This window comes from Rhinichthys klamathensis, unplaced genomic scaffold (genome assembly GCF_029890125.1).
Source record: "Rhinichthys klamathensis goyatoka isolate OS25496 unplaced genomic scaffold, OSU_Roscu_1.1 h1tg000576l_1, whole genome shotgun sequence".
In the NCBI taxonomy this organism is placed as follows: Eukaryota; Metazoa; Chordata; class Actinopteri; order Cypriniformes; family Leuciscidae; genus Rhinichthys; species Rhinichthys klamathensis.
Genome location: NW_026607040.1, coordinates 225,598 through 240,797, shown reverse-complemented (window position 1 = coordinate 240,797; position 15,200 = coordinate 225,598). Strand labels below are relative to the sequence as shown.

The 15,200-nt window shown below is 36.7% G+C and overlaps 1 protein-coding gene across 2 annotated transcripts in view; it reads right to left on the bottom strand.

Annotated features, from left to right (window-relative positions):
- The window catches only part of fam135a (family with sequence similarity 135 member A), a 28,287-nt gene extending 14,406 nt beyond the window's left edge, over positions 1-13,881 (bottom strand). For both annotated transcript variants that reach the window (XM_056239965.1, XM_056239966.1), the window contains exons 1-8: positions 13,599-13,881; positions 13,135-13,189; positions 10,916-11,042; positions 5,905-5,984; positions 2,252-2,391; positions 2,072-2,142; positions 1,791-1,964; positions 737-863 (exon numbers count right to left, since the gene is read on the bottom strand). In XM_056239965.1, coding sequence (XP_056095940.1) covers positions 737-863; positions 1,791-1,964; positions 2,072-2,142; positions 2,252-2,391; positions 5,905-5,984; positions 10,916-10,992 — 669 coding nt within the window. In that variant the 5' untranslated portion in view covers positions 10,993-11,042; positions 13,135-13,189; positions 13,599-13,881. The remainder of the gene's footprint in view (positions 1-736; positions 864-1,790; positions 1,965-2,071; positions 2,143-2,251; positions 2,392-5,904; positions 5,985-10,915; positions 11,043-13,134; positions 13,190-13,598) is intronic.
- Positions 13,882-15,200: the final 1,319 nt, after the last annotated feature.

The window sequence follows — 15,200 nt, the reverse complement described above, 5'->3', positions numbered from 1 at the left end:
TGATGATAAATGATACAATTTGTGTCTTATGTCTACATTTTATTACCAGAAAAAACACAACACAGAATTAGTGTGAATTTTTTTCATATATTTAAAAAAAAAATGTATAAGTTTAATGATTCATAAATCATAATACATGATTTCAATTAATTAGACATGCTTTTTGATTGCAAAAAAAAATTACACCACGTATCCGTAACACGCCCGCTCCGCAACACTAGCAGTCCCCCAAAACCCCCCCCCCCCCCTGGAAAAAAATCCTAGGGGAAACAATGGAGTTAGTTTGTGGAGTAAATATACAGGCTATAATAATCTGTGTGTTTAAATGTTTTTTTTCTGGTGTTTTGCGTGTGTTCAGCCAATCCGCGAACACTAACGTCACGGACAGTTCCTATAGTGCTGGTTTTGACCCTACTCTGAAGTAGGAGCTAAATTAGTTCCTTTAAAAGAGTTCCTAGAACTAAAATCGTTCCTAGTTCCTGCGGTGCGAACATGCCGACATCCGGGTACTTCCGTCAATAGTTCTAGGAACTATGAAAAGGTTCCTCCGGTGCGAAAGCCCCTAATGTATAATTCTTAGCCCTTGGCCCAGACCAAATGAACCGAAACTACAGATGTGAGAGCACCCTTTGAATAATTGGATTAAAATGAAACTCGTTTGGCAAAAAAAAAAAAAGGTTGATTCAGGTGAGTGAGGATATTTGTGTGTATGTGTGTGTGTGTGTGTCTGTCTTACATCTGGTGACAGCTGCTTGACGTAGGTGGTGCCGAACACCACAGATTCCAGTGGTGGGATGAGAGAGTCTTTGCTCTGTGCCGGAGCGTTACGATTCAGCCAGGTGCTTTTAACTGGTCGTGGGAAACTGAGGGGACAATCAAATTCAGCACACACATTTCTACTGATTTCAAAATAAAGGCACAATATTCAAAACGTGCACCTTTTGAAAGTATGCTTTGTCAATGAAAAGATGTTTTCGCAGTTAAATAAATGAAAAATACTTTTGACAAATTCACTCAAGTTCAAAAGCGTGGGGTCGGTAAGATGTTTTAATGTTTTTTAAAAAGAAGTCTCTTCTGCTCAAAGGCTGTATTTATTTGATCAAAAACAAACCAAAAACAGTAATATTGTGAATTATTATTACAAATTAAAATATTTTATTCAACATTTTTTTTTTTATTTCACTATAATGTAATTTATTCCTGTGATGCTAAAGCTGAATTTTCAGCATCATTACTAAAATCTTCGGTGTCAGATGATCCTTCAGAAATCATTCTAATATGCTGATTTGGTGCTCAAAAATGTTCATATTACTATTAATATTTCTTATTATTATCAACGTCAAAAACAGCTGTGCTGCTTAATATTTTTCTCAAAACTGATTCAAATTTTTCCAGGATTCTTTGATGAATAGAAAGTAATTTTACATAGAAATATTTTATATACATTTTTACTGTCAGTTTTAGTCAATTTAATTTGTCCTTGCTGAATAAAAAAATAATAATTATAATTTTTTTTAATAAATATAAATATATATATAAATATAATACATATTACTGAATCCAGACTTTTGCATGGTAGTGTATGTTTTAAATTATATTAGATATTTTGACATTGGCCAGTGTGACATGAAGTTAATTTTGCATTGTTCTATGTGTATAAAGCATAGATGTTTGTTTGTCCTGGAAAGCACAGTATTCTTTAAAGCTCACAACAACCTACTGTCTTCACTTGTGACATATTCATAAAGACTACTGTGTTCTGTAGGTGCAGTTTTCCGTGTACTGCTGACCTGATTAGAGGTTGATGCAGGGCCACCAGTGATGCGTGGATAGTGGCAGAGATGACAGACAGGTGGAAGTAGTCAAACATGACGTTGACGTGCTGGTGGATGCCTCTGTGGAGGCTAAAGTGCAAACGCAGCGTTCGACTGCTGATGCTCTGGAGAGAACTAGGGTCCTCGGGCCTAAACACAGACAAAAACAAACACGTTTATATGTGAAACAACTGTCTAACCCTAAATATAGGCAACCGTAAAATCTGAAAATAGCGTTCGGTTATTCGTCTACATACGAGTAGTCGCCATCGGTGAAAAACAAGTCCAAAGACAGCTGAAAGTCCATTTCATTTAAGGACTCTTCCACCTGCAGGGGAAAATATACCATCACCACCATCACTAGTGATGCATACAGAGGTAGATTTTATCACAGAACTCATAATGTGGCTGTTGTTTGAGTCATTAGAGTCGCTCACCTTCTTTGCATCTAGCAGCATCATCACTTTGAATACGAGGACATCGTTGACTACAATCTCCTCATTTTTGTAAAGGATCTGAAAGGTTTTGCTGCAGCCCACATCATCTTGAACTGTTGCTGGGAAAGCCAGATCTGAACCTGAGAGAAAACGCACATTAGAAGGGCTTTACAAAGCTCAGATAGATGTGCTACTTGACAAAATTAAACCTATAAAAAACACATACCAAAAAATCCATTGACTTAACAGAAATTAGCTGCTATTTTTTTACAGTTTTAAATCGTTCTGTCGTCTGAAACTCTTGCTTTCTGCTTTATTTGTGTACATGCAAATATGGCGTGACAAAGTGAACCAATGCAAGTTTGACATCAATGGTGCCAACATCAAAATTCATTAGTGTTTGCGCATCTTGCAACGGCATCTTAACAGTTATCGATGTCAACCTACAGTACACATGCTTTTCAGACACAAAGCTACAAAAATGAATAAAATAAACTTCCAAAACATACATTCTGCCCTGATATTTCTATGAGGAGAGGATGTGGATAGAGTAAAAAACAAACAAAAACAAAAAACAGATAATGATGCTTCTCATCACATTTCACCACAGAGTGAAAGACATTACACACTCCAACAGACACAGAGCATGTGCAAGAAAAGATTCTTTCAACCCACTGTGTCAATCACTGTGGGCTCTGAGCTAAACGTTGATGTAATATTAAAGGGGTCATGAACTGCATTCTTTTATTATATTGGGGTGCACACTTTTATGTTATGTTAGTATGATTTTTACATCAAAAATGGTCATAATTTAGAAATAAAAGGCATTTTTCCTACCCAGATTTTAGCCTCTGATTTGAACTCTGTTCGAAAAGCCGTGTCTGCTGTGAGACTTCAGTGTAAACGCCCACTGCTGTGATTGGCTGACATCTTTGCATATGAAATAAGTATTACATGTGGAACTCTCTCGAAAACTTTTAGCACGTTTTTAATATTACAGCTCTCAACGATAACTAATCGTGAAAAGTGTTGATTATAGCATTATATTTAGATCTATGGCATTATATTTAGATTGTGGCGTGAAAGGGATGAGCATTGTAGCTGATCACAGACATGTTGAGTGCATGAATGCAGTGATCATTGCAATGAAATTTCTGCACGATAACGAATTCTATCATCATAACTAACACAGTGTAAATAAGAGATTCATTGATTATGTAACCAAAGACTAATGATAAAACGGACTTTGTTAAAACAGTTTTGGCGAGAGTCCAGAACTCAGTCACTGATAAACTGAGATGTTTGATTGACAGCTCCAGCGATTGTAAAGGGAGCATTATTTGATCGCTTTCTATATATAATAATGCCAGTTTAAATAACAGATTATTTTAATCCAACTAGGAGAAACAATGTGAAGTTGACCGTTTAGTCACTGGTTTGATTTACTGACACAGACAAAGAACATCTGACTGTATCTTCATGAATCATTACATACCAGAAATCACTGATCACAGATCAGGCATTAGAATTAACACTTACATGTCGCATTACAGTCAGGTCCATATCGCAAAAGTCTGTTTGCAAAGCCTGCGCCCGAAATTGCGACTGATTTTCCAAAGAATTCAGAGTTTGATGTACCGAATCCAATTAAATAATGCTCAACTGAGACATTCACATTGTTGAAAATAAATAACCACATTCCTAGCATTAATATCCTTTGGAAGGTAATGTTATTTTTAGTCCAGTGATCCTGTATCGCTCTTCTCTCCTCGTCATCTCTTTAACATGCCAGTAAGCAAGGGGCAAAGTTGCAATGATGAAGTAGGAGTTGATTTTCTTCAGCAGAGGCGGTCTTTTCACCTATAAGCACATTCCACAGCGAGTCGTTCTCTGGGCTCAGTTTCAATAAAAGCTGTTTTTAGACTAATAAAGGAAGTTTTCAGTTCTGAAACTTACAGGATATTTTTACAGTATGATAACCTCTTATATGTCAAAAGCTCAAGGAAAATTTGATTTCTCAGTTCATGACCCCTTTAAGTGAACCGAAGGCTACAGGTTTAAGAACTATGTTAGAAATGGTAAATGGACTGCATTTATATAGGGCTTTCAACAGACCCATGGCCACCAAGCACTTTACATATTGCCTCGCATTCACCCATTCATTCATTCATTCATACACCGACGGCAGTGTCAGCCATGCAAGGCGCCATCCAGCTCGTCGGGTGCAGCTGGGGTTAGGTGTTTTGCTCATGGACACCTCGACACTTGGTCAGGTTTGTAGACAACCTACATGAACCACTGCCGTCCACAGAAAGGGAAGGTTAGACCCCTTAAAGAGACCCGAAGGCTACAGCTTTAAAGGGATTCTCCACTTTTTTTGGAAATAGGCTCATTTTACAACTCCCCCAGAGTTAAACTGTTGAGTTTTACCGTTTTTGAATCCATTCAGCCTATCTCCGGTTCTGGCGGTACCACTTTTAGCATAGCTTAGCATACATCATTGAAGTGGACAAGACCACTAGCATTTCTAAAAGAAAAATGACCAAAGAGTTTAGATATTTTTCCTATTTAAAACTTGACTCTTCTGTAGTTACATCGTGCACTAAGACCGACGGAAAATGTAAAGTTGCGATTTTCTAGGCTGATATGGCTAGGAACTATACTCTCATTCCTGCGTAATAATCAAGAAACTTTACTGCCGTACCATGAGAGCAGCAGGCGTAATGATATGACGCAGCGCCTGAAAATAGTTCCGTTGTGTTGACGGAAGGTGGCCTATTTTCAGGCCGGTAAAACTCAACAGTTTAACTCTGGGGGAGTTGTAAAATGAGCCTATTTCCAAAAAAAGTGGAGTATCCCTTTAAGAACCATGTTAGAACGGGAAGGTCAGACCCCTTAAAGAGACCCAAAGGCTACAGCTTTAAGAACCATGTTAGAACGGGAAGGTCAGACCCCTTAAAGAGACCCAAAGGCTACAGCTTTAAGAACTATGTTAGAAAGAGAAGGTTAGACGTTTAACCCTCATAAGTGAAGATAAGCTGCATTCCTATGCAAAATACCGCCTGAAGAAATCCCTGGAGGTATTGAAGCATTTCGGTAGCAAATTTCAATTTCAAATGTAATATGCAAAATGCCAATGCAATATGTAAAATGGCAATGTATTTCCATATTTTCCCTCCCATGTGTAACGTTTGGGGCAAAATGATCATTTAAATTCAATAATATAATTTTCGTTTGCGGTTTCCTACTCTAGTACTCTATGTAATTTAAACATATTGCTCAAGTCGCAAAATTCGAATGAAAAAAAATATCTAAAATATACCTAACTGATTAGATATGTTTAACAAGTTACAGTCTCTTCAACTGGCAAAACAGGATGAGGTCTCAGGGATCATCAATCCAGAAACATAAAATAAAACTTCAATTAGATTATAAAACAGCTAGCATCATAGTTTTTAAGCACAATTAAATGTTCTTTAAATAGTCATTTAAAATGTAGTTTCACAAACAACATTTTATGAAGGTTAAACACAGACTTCCATTTGTTGACAAATAAAAAGTGGCATCTCACTTGATTATCTACCATCAACCATACCACCATCCATTGCACTGAATGAGTCATGTTTATTTGAGGTGTTTGAGTTTTTATTTACCTATAGGATGCAGCAGACTGGCTTCCACCCTCTGCGGGATCCGTGGCGGCACCTTCACGCCAGCTCGGATCTGATAGAACCTGTCAATCCAGAAAGAAAAACAGCTTTCATTAAGTATTTGAGAAAAGCAAATAAAATCAAATAACTGATTGAAACAACGTTATACCATATACACCAGTTTATATACAACCAATACATTTCCATGACTTTTGAGGCAAATATTCATGATCTACTGTTCCAAGAAAGTCTATGTATAATAAGAATAAAATTCCATGTTCAAATTTATCATAGCACATCTTAACTAAAATCACTGACTATTAATGCTATTTGTTTGTACAAGCTGTGACTGAGCAAAGAACATAACGTCACGTGACTGAATGGCAAGTATTTGTTTAAACCAAATTATTATACACATATTTACGAAACAAATGTCCATGATTTTTCCTGGAAATTGATTATTTATTTATTTATTTTATTTTATTTATTTACGAACCCTCTTTTTTGTACTTTCTATTCATTCAAGAATCTTGAAAACAATGTATCATGGTTTCCATAACATTTTTCAACATTAAGGATAAGAAAAGTTTCTAGAGCACCAAATCAGCATATCTGAGTGATTTCTGAAGGATCATGTGACACTGAAGACATCACAGAAATGAATTATATTTTAAAATTCAAACACAAAATCAGTGATTTTAAATTGTAATAACATTTCACAATAATACATGAAAAATGCAGTTTAAAAAAACATGAATACAACAAAGCCTCTTGAAAATGGATCTTTTCTGTTTTTAATTTTCAATTAAATCAGTCAGCTTTTTTTTATGTGGTTCTTAGAAAGGAAGACGCCACTGTGGCCGTCAAAGAGAAGAGTGATGCCCTCTCAGTTCCTCATTTCTACTCGGAGCTCGACTGAATAAAACCGATCAGAGAGCTTCAGCACATGTCTGTACCCACGCAGCTCAGTTGATATATCCTGTGCCCCATCCTCCCATGCATTTGAAATGAAAGAGGAAGCTCAGGCAACCAAAATAGAGCTCCAATTATCCTGACGAGAATATCATGACATCAAAAGCAGGAGGAGACAGGAGGTAAGAAGACAACGGGCTGGCCGGAACACAGATCAGGCAACAGGAACAAACAACTAGTCCCCTTACAGGAGCTGAAGAGTAGAATGAGGGTTGCGTTAAGCTTCCTGTCGCACAGCTGAGCAAACCCAATGGCTCTCTGTTTTAGTTAGACCCGCGGCGACAATGTCAGCAGCAGATGTGGAATGTTAGCCTGAGGTTGCAAACTGCTGTGCTGACACCAAACAACCCTATTAGCACTGACAATAATACAGGGTTTCTTCCTTTTCATTTGAAAAGAGTCCCTTTAGATGTTTACACTGCGACATAAAAAGAGCGCAGTTACGACAAGCGTTGGGGAAAGTCACTTTTAAAAGGAACGCATTACAATGTTGCGTTACTCCCTTAAAAGGTTACTAATTGCATTACTTAATTAGCCTACTTTTTATGGAAAGTAATGCATTTCTCATCTGGCGTTGGCATGCTTGTTTGTGTTTTAATCATTTTTTCATTATCATTTTAATTTTTAGCAAATGTAAAAAGGCCCTTTCACACAAAAAGTGAAATGAATAAGACTCAGGCTGAAGGAAATTCATCTGTAGTGTAATTTCTCTTAATATGGGGACAGAATAGGTGTCAGTTAATAAATGGGAGGATAAAGTAACTTGTGTTCCTTATTTGAAAAAGTAACTGAAATTTAAATTTAAAAAGGTAATTCGTTACTTTACTAGTCATTGGAAAAAAGTAATCCGATTACGTAACTCGCGTTTACTTGTAATGCGTTACCCGACACTGCTTACAACATCAATTCAACAACATATTTTTAGAACAAACACATTTTTACTTTGGATATCTAGCAAAAATAACTTTATATGCTAGTAACTGCCATACCTATCATCATACTACTCATACCTTGCACCCCTAGTTATATCTAGTGACTGGTTTTGAAATGTGGGCCGCACTTGTAACTTAACCCTTACCTGTTCTAAATAAAACTATGGCTTTTCATAGAGCACAATGAGCTCTAGAGATTACATTAAAGGTGAACTGTGCAGGTTTTTTACCTCAACCGAACAGCTTCGGAGTCATTGGAATGGTTATATTACTCTTTTCGGGTTGAATGGTGGTCGTTTCGCACCCCCCTATCGCATGTGAGCGGAAAAAACACACTTGCAACTTTGAGCCGGCGGTCCGCCGGCCGCAGCATCAGGAAGTGTCGCGTGATATCAGGTCTCGCGATGTAACGAATTGCTTTACGGCAAAAAAGATCTGATAAAATTCTGATAAAATGAGCACCAAACAGAAATAACCCGGCGCCGTATACATGTGGTGTTCGAGGCGCACATACAATACAGACTGCCGACAGTTAAACAGGGCGCGCGCAGCTCTTAAAGGGGCCACACCTTATTTCAACTCGTTACAGCTTCCATCCTACTGAACAGGTACCGGTGTACAGGGGGAGGGGATCCGGCCGTGAGTGCAGAGCCATCTCTGCGTGAGTGCTATTTACGACAGAACAAGTACTCCACAGCGACTCTAGGGGTCGCTGTTTGACAAAAATGGAATTCCTGCATAGTGCCCCTTTAAAGTAGGATCTTGTGCGTTGAAATACTCACGTATTGAAATGCATACATTTGATCTATACTGAAGGTGGGTCATTTCAGGTTTTTGAGTCAAGTCACCTATATTTATATAGTTATATTTGTCTACTATTATACAAATAGTTTCAAAGCAGCTTTACAGTGTTAACCCCACTTATTATGCATTTGAAAATTATGCATTTCGGCTGTTGTTCAGCTGAAGTCAGTTCAGTGTTGATTCAGTTCTGCTGTAAAGAAGATCATCAATTATTAAATAAGTTGATTTCATCTATAAAGCAGTTCTGCAAAAAATAATGTCATCGTCCAGCTCTGATCAGTTCTCAGTCAGATCAATAATATTTTTGAATATTGTTGACAATGACATAGATCGAAACTTGTGCAAACTGCAGGTAACCTCAACTGTATTCTGAGATTATCTGCTAATTAAATTTTCATCCTCACATTAAATATGTAAATGCATTCAGTTTGTCTATATCCATGATCTACATTATTCATTAGTGGGGTTTGCGCATCATGTCTCTTCAGAAGACTTGGATTAATCAGCTCTTTCTTTAAGAATCTTTTTATGAAAGTCTTGAAATAGACTTTTAATGGAATTGACAGAAATTACATAATTCACCCAAAAACAAAAAAAACATATACCGTATACATATATCATCAATTACTCACTCTCATGTTGTTCTAAACCTGTAAGATTTTTGTTCATCTTCGAAACTCTGATGAAGATATTTTCAGTGAAATCTGAGAGCTTTCTGTCCCTCCATTGACAGCTACGCAACTACCAGATTGATGCTTCAAAAAGTTAATAAAGAGATCATAAAACTGATTCATATGATCCGAGTGCTTTTAATCTAAATGTTTTGAAGAAGCACAATCACTTTATATTATGAACAGATTGAACTTAGGCTTTTTAATCACGTATTAACATTGATCAGCGAATATAAACCGAAGCTCAACCGAACCTGCTTGAAGCGCGGGAACAAACCTCATTGGTTCTTGCTGAAGCTCAAACGTGCTGTGCAACACGAAAATAAACCTCATTGGTTCTTGCTGAAGCTCAATCGTGCTGTATAACAAGAATGAACCTTACTGGTTCTTGCAGAACTAACCCTTTAAGGTGTGGTCACATTAGTGACATTTCTGTGAAATTTTGAAGGCTAAAAAGGTCCATTGTCACTAGTGTAGCGATGCATGAAGAACCGCTCGCATAGAAATCACTTTCAATCTTAGCGAAATCTGCCTGTTCGAGCAGAAACTCCCAAACTCGCATCATGTGAAGCTCCCAATTGCATGGATTCTTATTAAATTGAATTGTTTGCAGAGCAAAGGTAAATGTGACCACTGCAATTTAAACTGTATAATAATGCAGTTATTAATCAGGTTACCAGCCAACTGCAGAGTAACTCTGTAGTATTTACTCTGTTTATCTGGCAATCGGCAAGTGTTAATTTTGAGCCTTAACTGTAACTGACTGAAAAAAACCCTGGTTGAAACAGCAAGGTATTTTGAAGTGCCCTTCTACGCAAGCCAACTAATGGAGAACCAATCTGCAACATGAAACACAACTGTCCAAGCAGACACTTTTGACGTGCCTGAACAGAAATAGTTGTGAGGAGACTCCTAAATTATGAATTCTAAGAAAAGCTGGTGCACATTTAGATAGAGAAGCAGAGACTCGCAACGGCAGGAATAACAGAGCCTGTATAGTACTGTAAGAAAGCCTTGCGCGTTGTTATTATCAGTAAAGATGATCTCATATGGAATGTCTAAATGGAGATAGTTGCAGGCTGCAAGTGGTAAGTTTTAGCAATGTACATTTTTAATTATTTTAATTCTATTCAATGTCAAGAACAAACCAGGGTTTACCAATTAAGCTCAAAATTGAGACTAACTCTAACACAAAAAAGCGCTATACACATACATTTAACTTGACAAACGCCAAGAATTCCAGAACAGGAACCTGAACCTGGGGAAGAAAAACGTGAGAAAACCCAATAGGGATGCATATTGTTTGATTATCATTCAGTTTTGTCTTCCTTCCAACGATAACATCTTAATACAAATACATGCCGTAGTTCCTCACCATTTGTCTATATAAACTAGACAAACTTTCTAAAGTAAAAAAATCTATCTTGATGGAGAGCAGGTGCAGCATTATAAAGCATTATCATACCAAAGGTTTCCTGTGCAATCCATCCCTATTTCTTTGTTGTTTTAGTCGTGGCTGCCACCCAAGATCATCCTTGAAAATATTTTATCTGAGTGAGCTACCCAACCTGGAATGACACTTTCTACAGAATAAGATCTTTAGTGGAACAGAAAGCTATTGGAACATGTTCTTACCCTCTTTGGAAGAGATCCACATTATAAAACTTGTGGAGCTCACAAGAGAACTCCACCGTGGCCTGGACCTCCGTCATGCTGGATTCAGGGCTGGAGGACGGCCTGTCTCAAACGATCTGCAGCAAAACTGTGCAGATACAGAACAAATAAACAAATTCATCAGTTGTGTCATCAATAGTTGGAGGACCGGAAAAGAAGTTGAAACACATTTCTACACTGAAATTTAAGCAGAAAATAGATTAAAACATAAAAAATATGCACATGTGCATCCAACAGTATGAGAGTATGCACACTAACAGAATAGCCTATTAAGTATCTAGCTTTGTGCGAGGAGCAGATCAAAATATACACTACTGTTGAAACATTTGGGGTTGGTGAGATTTTTAAAATAAGTATCTTATGCTCACCAAGGCTGCATTTATTTAATCAAAAATACAGTGATAGCTATAGTCAAATATTATTACAAGATGAATTTGATTTCCATTTTAAACTTATTTTATTCCTGTGATGGAAAAGCTAAATTTTCAGCATCATTACTCCAGTCTCCAATGACACGATCATTCAGAAATCATTCGAATATGCTGATATGGTGCATTATTATTAATGTTGAAAACAGTTGTGCCGCTTATTTTTGTGGACAATGTGATGCATTCAGGATTCTTTGATAAACAGAAAGTTAAAAAAAACAGCATTTATTTAAAATATAAATCTTTGGTAACATTATGTATTATCTGATTCTGTCACTTATGATTAATTTAATGTGTCCTCCTTACGAAATAAAAGTTAATTTCTTTAAAAACAATCTTACTAACCCCAAAGTTTTACAGTACTGCAAGTACACAGATAATCATCCCCTTCGCTGAAAAACACAGAAATAAAAGCATACAGGTTTGAATCAACATTAGGGTGAGTAAATAATGACAGAATTTTATTTCTGATATCACTCACTTACACTTGAAATTGAATGGAATCTGAAAGCGGTTTGAAAAACTCTACAAAACAAAGAACATGCACTTTCACTTCACCAAGCAACTCTGACCCAAGTTCATGAAACGAGTTTGACTACCTCCTGACATTTAAACTCCACAAATATAGCAGAGGCATTCACGTCTGCAAGCATGCATGAATTAACATACAAGACAGTGTATTCTCAGCACTCTTCACCTTAATATCTTTAAGCACTGCTTGTTCTGAATTACCAGAGAATGCTTTCACACACCCCACAGGCTTTCAGAATGATTCACCCTTATTTGTAATTCACAGTTACAGTACTGAGGTGTGATGCAAGATCCTGACAAGTCCAGCACACTTCAGTCGATTCGATGCAAATAACTCTGCTAATGCTGGCTAGACTCCCCCGCGGGGGTCTCTGGAGGATTTCATGTGCTTTGTGGCATTATCAGGGACTTTAGCTTTCATTAATACAGATTAGCTCCCTTCAATGAAAGACGAACTGCAGTCGCCGATCACATGCAAACCACAAAGTCAAATCAGATCAACCACAGCAAGATTTTCCTTCCAAACATGTGTTAAGCTGGTGATAAGAGCACAAGAGCCCTGTCCCACTGTCTCAGCACTGCGTGTGCAGATACGAACAGAAAACTGGGAATATATATGTGTAAGGGCAACCACTTTCCTTCCTTTGAGCTGTGCTTGTGAAAATTAAGTTATGATATTACTATTGCCCTACTTCTTGGCATATGTTCATATTCTTGTGTTTTCTGCTCTCTCTCTCTCTCTCTCTGATAGAAGTAAAAATCCTATTCTTTTTCCCATTGGGAAATTGTATTAACATTTTATATATGTTGAGACATGCCTATCAGCTCAGTCATGTTTCTGTACGAGCCAGAAGTCTGTTATTTCAACTTAAAAATTGTGCTTAATTGTCAAATTCCCAATGAAATACTACTTTACCTACAATTCTGAAGATCCACAATTCATAGAAATAATTTATGTACTGCCTTATACATTTTTTGTGCTTCAAAAAAAAAGAGACTTTTTTTCTAATCTCGATTTATTTAAAAACCAAATGTTTTATTTTAAGACTTAGAAGTCCTACAAATACTTATGGAGAAAATAATGGGGAAAATGTTACATTGAACATTTTGAGTGATTTGGATAACGTTACGTGTGTGTGTGTGTGTGTGTGTGTGTGTGTGTGTGTGTGTGTGTGTGTGTGTGTGTGAGTGTAAAAGATATTATCTATGTAAATGACTCACCCGTCCTGACTCGGTTCAGTATCTTCTCTCTTCATGTTAACTGATCAACACAATCCTATATAAAAACACATTTAAACATATATAAAACGTTTTTAAACCTAACTAATAAATGTTTAATGTTTCTAAAATACAACGTTCAAATACGCACGTGATTTCATTTGATAATTAAGGTTACACATTATTATCAATTTCATTTGATTTTTAGTAATATGATTAACAATTTCACAAATACTAAAGATTTAAACATGATTTGTTGAACAGCTTTTGTTTTTAATTCCTGTAACGTTAGGACAGTTAGCGCTGGCGCTAGCCTGTTTTGCTTGTCAAATGACCAGCTTTAACGTTACAAACATAACACTATTTGCGTAAGTTAACGGACACGTTGTCAAACCTACAAGCTCAAATGCAACAAACAGTAATAGTTTATAAAATATCTGGCTGGTATGTTATTGAAAACCACGTACGTGTATCCGCTTCGGGAATTTGGGCCTCAATCCGCGGGCTGGATTTCAGAGCGATCCCGCCTCGACGCTCCGATCACTACGCTGCTTAATTCCTCTGCATGTCGATTAAAATTCTGTTATGTCCCGTGCTCACAGCAAAGACTTAAAAGTCCAGATCGGTCGGATTGGATGAAAAATGAATCACATCTCCTTAAGGTGTGCGGTGAGAGTCGTAGATCGTAAATATTGTCTAAACTTGCTGTAAGAGTGAGTTTAAGGGAGGCGCTCACAACAAGCCGGTACAACACCGGTCAATCAAAGGCGTTAATATATGATTCCTGCCCTTATTGTTTATTGAAGACGTTATTCACTTGCTTCCTTATTATAATGATTCACTTCAGACACTTTCATTTTTGAAGGCTATTGGAGGAAATATCTCCAATAAAGAGAAATATTATATTATAATATGTATAGCAAAACAAAACCTCAAAACAGGCTCTTAATCCCAATGAGCAATAAAGTAATTATAATATATATATATATATATATATATATATATATATATATATATATATATATATATATATATATATATATATATATATATATATATATATATATATATATATATATATATATATAAAATGTTTATTGGTCCCTTGCTGGTCTTTCGTCCTTGGTGGGTCTGTTGGCTGATTTTAAGTGGTTTTGGACACATTTCAGCAGACCGAGACCGGGCTGGAAGACCTTAAACCAGTGAAGACTATAGCAAACCATCTCGATTGTGGCTGGGTTAAGTTCCTTTTTTTTTTCTAGCTGAGATATCTTTATATCAACTGGACCAGACTGGAGACATTTAGGTAGGCCTATTATAATCTAGCACACACACACACACACACACACACACACACACACACACACACACACACACACACACACACACACACACACACACACACACACACACACACACACACACACACACACACACACACACACACACACACACGCAGTCTATTAATCTAATATAAAGAGAACTCACCCAGAATATTTAAAGGCTCTTCAAAGGTAACTTATAGCTACTATTTGTGTTCTTGTTTGTGTATTAAATGTGGCGTTTAGGCTATGTCAATTGCAGTGTTTCATTCCTGTGTTCAAATAAACCTTCCACAAACAGACATCATTAACTCATCTCATCACAAATGTATTAGTTACATTTTAATTGCATACATCTACTGTTATGCCATATATTGGAAAGTAGATTAGTATGGGCAAACATCATTCAAAGCAAATAGTCTTGGGGTTGAATTTTCACAGTTCCTCTGGTATTCAAATGACTTAGCCGAACAGCTGGTTTACCTGGTTTTAATTTACCATTGTGCAGATAATCCTTGTCACATCCATAATCCTTCTAGCAATATAAAGATCAAATTCACATGGTCAAAGATACTAGGATCATCTAAATTAGCAGTTGGTTGAAAATACCATAATTAGGAGTAAGAAATTATTTTATTTGTCTGTTGTGTCCTTACAAACTTTTCATTTGCATGTAGATTTGGTCATTAAGCAGATTTTACTAACTATCCTACATAAAAGAAGCAAGCCAATGAAGAATAATAACTG